Raw genomic sequence first — 6,011 nt, 5'->3', positions numbered from 1 at the left:
AGAGATTGATTGCCACTTTGTGCGTGATGCGATTACGGAAGGCTTGATAACAATGACTCATGTCTCCACTACCGATTAGTTAGCTGACATTTTCACAAAGGCCTTGGGAGCTCCACAGTTTCTGGCTCTTCTAGGCAAGCTGGGCACTCTCGACCTTCATGCTTCAGAGGGAGGGTGTTATGGATAGATATTATTTAGCAATGATAATAGGCATATTCTTAGCTAATTGATACGGTTGTTATTTGCATATCATTAGTTACCTAAAAGCTAGGAGTCTAGGTGCTTCCTATGTAACTTATTTAAAGCCTATGGCAAACCCTAATAATACATACGACATTCTCATATCAATATTAACAAAATCTTATTCGAGCTACTTAAAATTCATACATCACAAATTCGATCGAGAAATGCATAATAATAACATCCTATAAAAAAAAAACCTAATACTACCGGCCAAATTATCCAACTTCAATAATCAATAGACAGGGCAACCATCAACCACAACACCTTTAGCAGTAGGACAATGAGCCAAACTGCAATTAACATCATCCATATTGTTCCCCCACCAATTAAGCCCAATGTTATTCACATACTGCAAGCTGAAAAACACTAGAATCGTCATGAAAGCGGTTCCTGCATCAAGCCCACCCGACAATATATAATTGTATCGTTCCCACCATCTTGGGCGATATCTGTACACGACAAAACCTGACAGGAACCCGATAATGATCCAACTGGTGAAGTTCACGGGGCTAGCTGGAGGCATCATCATGATTGCTCCGAATATGACGGGCATGTTAATGGATCCAATCCATTTTTGGTTCGGGAATGTGCGTATAGCAAGCCATACTAGACAAGGCCCAATTGCTCCTACCAGGAAGAACCAGTTTATTTTGGTGTAGTATCCAAGGTCTCCGAAGATCCGACGAGGTCCGATTAAACCCCATATGACGGAAGCGTCGTAAAAGGTGGTATCCATTCTGCAAGTCCAAGGACTGTTGGGTGGTAACTCGGATAGATCGCATATATGTGGGATTGAACTCATCATCCACCATGCTGTTGCAGTGTATACTGCTACTGATACAAATGCACCTACGAGCTGAACCATCAAATGTTAGTACTTTGTAAGACGGGAAGACTATTACTCTCTCCGTCCTGGTCAATTGTTGTCTTTTGGTTTTGGCACAAAGACCAAGGAATTGGGAAGGGGCCAATTACTAAATAACAAGTGGAACAAATTGAGTGTGAATGATCAAATTGCTCATCAAATTCATTCTTAAAATAGAAATGACAACAATTGACTGAGACACCCAATATGGAAAAGGACAACAAATGCCCGGGACAGAGGGAGTACATCACAATTCCCGACAAGATCGAAAAGGGAAATTTACCTGAGCCATAAACATAGATCTAGGAGGGATCTTCATGTAATGGCCAAGCTTAAAGTCCCCTGTCAAAGTTAAGGCTTGATTCATGCTGATGTAGCCATACACTTTAAAACACATATTAGCGACCGGTCTTCCCGGGTAGATATACCCAATTATATACTCCGTGATGACATTTAATCCTGGTTGCTGTTAAATTAAAAGGCATGGACAAAACCATCAGTTAATGCCTACACATTTCGCTGCAACAAATTAGCACTTACTAAATTTATTATAGTACCTGATTTGTTGTAGCCTGGATGACACCGACAGGAAGCGTGAACAAAAAGGCGATAGCGCAGGCAAAGAGGACACCCCACCATGGTAATTGGAGCGAGTCTTTGTAGTATTCACAGGCAAATATAGAAAGGGCCACGCTTGCCAAGAGAACCACATGGAACCACCATGTCGGAACTTGGTCGTAGACACTCATTAGCTTGGCGTGTATGTCCATTTTCTTTTTCCTTCCGAATGCCCCTCGCATTTGTAGCCATATATCTCTACATGATTAGCAAGTCATCTCATACATTGTGCAAGTTCCGTGCAAGAAAAGTCGACTAAAGCTCTGTTTGGCAAGGCATTTCAGATACCTGATTTGGTCAAAGTAGTTTATTTGACCAAAATTCCAGGTAACTTATTTTTTGTAAGCGTTTGGCAAGTAGCTTATTTGGCTACCTGAAATGAAATGCTACCTAGATTAGCATTTGAGATTTCAGGTACCCGTTCTAATTTCATTTTCCGTTTTTACCCCTTAAATTTATACTATTAAATAATTATCATATTCTTTTACGTCATTTCATCAAAATCAGTTACCTTTTCAGCTAGTTTGCCAAACACTTTTTTATATAATCAGCTACTTTATCAGTTTCTAATTTTCAGCTACCTAATTCGTTACCTTTTCAGGTTTCAGTTAACTTTTCAGTTTTCAGCTATGGTTTCAGCTATCTTTTCAGCTAATTTTAGCAAACAAAGCCTAAATATAATCTAGTACTCAAATGATAGTAGGGAGCATACCTTCCATTGAAGATTAACACATGAACAAGTGTAGAAGAAAGGGCTGCAAATCCTAACCCGTAAGTCGTAGCGAACAATGTACTAAGATATATAGGACCATTCTTGGCATAAGCATCTTTATCAAACTCAAAATGTGGAGTAGTGATACTCTCAACATGGTACTTTGATCCATTACCCATAAAAAGACCTTGAGAATATATCGGAAACGTCTTTGCCTTATATACACCATTCCAATAGAACAAGGGCACCATCACATACAAAACAACCACAAATCCTACTGCAATATTAGCTGTTGCAAACCATGGGCTAGCCAATGGGCTCCCTAGGTAAGTAGAAATGGCAGACCAATCTATGCCAATCGAGCCAATCCCGAGACCCATCTGTCCCGAACCCAATTGGTTAATCAGGACGGATTTTCGACCAAGAAAACAAACCCATGAGATACTTGAGACCAGTGCAAATAAGTAGCTTGGTAATACAGAGTAAGCAGCAGCAGTAGCTACAACTATAAGGAAGAATTGAGTTCGGCTTATGCCGCCTTTTGCTCTTTTTTCCTTCTCATGTAAAGCACTTCAATCAATCAAACAAACAAACAAACAAACAAATTTAGTCGGAATATATTCTCCCTAGATCAAAAGTGTAGTATAATACTCCCTCCGTTTCATTTCATTTTTTCATTTCATTTCCAAAACGCATGGGAATGAAATGAACAGAGGCAGTATCGAACATTTTGCTTATACATTAGGTATGTAGTGAGTAGTGACAATGGAGAAAGAGTGAAGATTGTAATGTAATACCTAAAGATTGAAACTTGTACAAGATTAATAGGCCACCACATTTCTGCAGGCTCCACCAGAAATTTTCGAAACAACCCGGCCCATCCAAATCCCAATATCTGCAATATTCCAAATTGATTAAAAATTATCCAAAATGATCCAAAATAATAACAATTTCTAGATTCAGTGAATCTAGAGATTCTTTCAAAATAATAATGATTTTTATTTAATTATATTATTAATCAATTTTATTGTTTTATTTATCAAATTTGGGTCACCAACTAGCTAACTATTAATTCTCATCCAAATTAAGTTTTCCATTGTTTTCCTAACTATATGGCAACTTTTTTGTTTTGTTCAATCATTATTAAATATTTCGACTGATTCTTTACGTTTTTATTCTGAAAAAGTCTGTAAATTGAAATAACATACTACAAAGTGCGTATTTTTTTTTCTAGGTACGCATTAGGTAAATCTAAACACACACAGGGTACAATACAACAGTCTTATACAAAATCAAGGACTCGTATAAAATCGAGGAATAAAGAATCGAAACCTGAGTGGTAAGCATAACAATGGCAGCAGGAAGAACAGGAAGACTCCTCTTATAATAAAGTTTAACAGCACTCAAAATATGAGTAGCATACACACTACCAGCACCAGCATTAGCAAATATAGTAATCAAAACATGTTCTTTAACATTAAACGGACCCGGATTCAACGTAAAACTCCACCTTGTACCTTGAAAAAACACCCTCTTACTCAATGTTCTTGCCATTAATCGACCGATTGGAACCACAGCAATTTGAGCTGAAATCGACGAGATTAACATAGGGTTGTTCCGGTACCACATGAACTGGTTCACAAAGGAAAGTATAACACATGACGTAATACCTAAAACCCACATTCGAAATGTTACTACTGGCATGTTTGGATCATCGGTTTTTGAGACCGTCACATCTACTTGCTTTATTGGACATTCGTATGGCCATTCGTAGTCGGATGGATCTAGTGTTTCCGCCATTGCGATGAGTTCAGTATGCCAATGAGAGTGTTTTGCTATTTTTATCAATGGTGATTTAATTGTTTTCCATTTCTAGGATGAAAAAATGGAAGAAGAGAGACGTATATATTTCGCAAAGAATTTACGTTTTGTAGAAGTGTTTTTGTAAGCATGAAAATAACCTTGTTTATCTATAAGGAGGAGTTTTACTATCACTTAAATTAGCCTTAGGAAAGCTAAAACAATCAAATAGTAGAGTACTTACCCCGTTTCATTGAATTGTATACGTTTGCTTTTTGGGCACTATTCATAAGTGACGAAAATCTTCAATACAACTTCTAATATATAACATAAAAAAAAAAGTCATGTAAAATATTGTTTCAATCGTCTTATCAAGTACATTATGATTATGAATATCATCAAATTTCTATAATTTATTTTTTTATAATATGTAACTGAAGATATGAGCAAACGTGTATAAAGCAAAGTATACAATTCATTGGAACGGAAGAATATATATCTAAGTATCTAACCGTATCATATATTCATACATCATTTCCTTATCGATTCAATAATATCTCGTAAATAACTCCTACCTTCTATGTAGAATTTTATTAAAAGTATTGTTTAGGTGGAAAAAATTATTTAAATGGGGTTGTGACTTGTGATGAAAATTATTATCGAAAATGGGTCAACGTGAGCTTCCAAATAAGGTTCGTATATGTAGTTTATTTCGTATTAACCCATTTTGTTAATTTATTTGGCGTTATACATAATTTAATTAAAGAAAGTAAATAAATAATCTTCTATATATATGTATGAATTTACATCATTTTCAAATTTTGTTTTTTTTCACAACTTCCACAATTGTGGATACATTCCCTCACGTATACAAAAACATGTGATTAATGTACACAGGAATAGATATGGAGCTAACTTTGTTGGAGTGAATCATGGAAAGGTTGTTGAATCTTGAGAGTTCATTTAGATTTAATAATGGAACACACCAAGATTCTCACGGAATTCTTGATCTTAACTGATGCACTGAGATACTCTGCACCTTTTTATTTATATTCCTTTTAATAAAAAGAAAAATGTACTCGTAAAAAATATTAGGAATTTTCTCGCTTATATCTTTCAACTATTTCATTTTCTCACTTATATCTCTCAACAATTACATGTTTCCCGTATTCCATATGTACCGATCGGAGTACATTGTGGAGTTGTATACTTAATGTCAAAATAGAATAATAATTTTCTACATCTAAGGCAAAACAAATTCATAAAAAGTAGCATCGAAATATAAATAAAAAATAGCCACGACTTATATTTTAACCCTCTAAAATTGAGAACAACAAAGTTGATAAATTAATAATGTTATATACTGAGTAATATATATAATCCCTTTGTCCCAAGTCCCAACCATTTATTTGTCTTAGTTAAAGACTGATAAATGATTGAGACAAAGGGAGTAATAATGATACCGTAATACGTCCGGACATATATGACTTTACTCTAAGCGCAACTAGGAATTCATTATTTCTTCCAATAGTCGACGGGGATTGAATATGTGATCTTAAAGTCGTAGTAGAATTTTAAAATAGGTCAAGCTTCAGCAAGGTCCCATTTCTAATTCCAACAAGTCATTAAAAACGGGTATATTCATCACAAGCTGAAAACGGATCAAGTAATGTCCTATTTAACCTGTCTTTAATTTGTGACGGATATGCTCGTTTTCAATGAGAATTTGTGAATTATTCATTCATTAGACAAATCTCATTTGGGGTTTGTTTA

General features: G+C 35.6%; 1 protein-coding gene across 1 annotated transcript; it reads right to left on the bottom strand.

Annotated features, from left to right (window-relative positions):
* Positions 1 to 344: 344 nt before the first annotated feature.
* On the bottom strand, positions 345 to 4,469 carry LOC141656754 (oligopeptide transporter 9-like). The gene is made up of 6 exons (XM_074463797.1): positions 3,771 to 4,469; positions 3,236 to 3,333; positions 2,439 to 3,008; positions 1,666 to 1,924; positions 1,392 to 1,574; positions 345 to 1,099 (listed from the first exon to the last, which is right to left on the bottom strand). The coding sequence occupies exons 1-6, from the start codon at positions 4,236 to 4,238 to the stop codon at positions 476 to 478; spliced, it is 2,202 nt and encodes a 733-aa protein (XP_074319898.1). The 5' UTR covers positions 4,239 to 4,469; the 3' UTR covers positions 345 to 475.
* Between the last annotated feature and the right edge of the window lie 1,542 nt (positions 4,470 to 6,011).

This window comes from Silene latifolia, chromosome 5 (genome assembly GCF_048544455.1).
Source record: "Silene latifolia isolate original U9 population chromosome 5, ASM4854445v1, whole genome shotgun sequence".
Lineage (NCBI taxonomy): Eukaryota > Viridiplantae > Streptophyta > Magnoliopsida > Caryophyllales > Caryophyllaceae > Silene > Silene latifolia.
This window is presented reverse-complemented; position numbering and strand designations above follow the sequence as displayed.

What these genes read in the sequence shown, in the direction of transcription:
- LOC141656754 (XM_074463797.1), bottom strand. Translation starts at nt 4,238, where the DNA reads ATGGCGGAAACACTAGATCCATCCGACTACGAATGGCCATACGAATGT. An exon ending in TTGTTATGCTTACCACTCAG is followed by an intron (nt 3,334 to 3,770) that starts GTTTCGATTCTT and finishes GGAATATTGCAG; the next exon opens with ATATTGGGATTTGGATGGGC. An exon ending in GATCTATGTTTATGGCTCAG is followed by an intron (nt 1,100 to 1,391) that starts GTAAATTTCCCT and finishes TTGATGGTTCAG; the next exon opens with CTCGTAGGTGCATTTGTATC.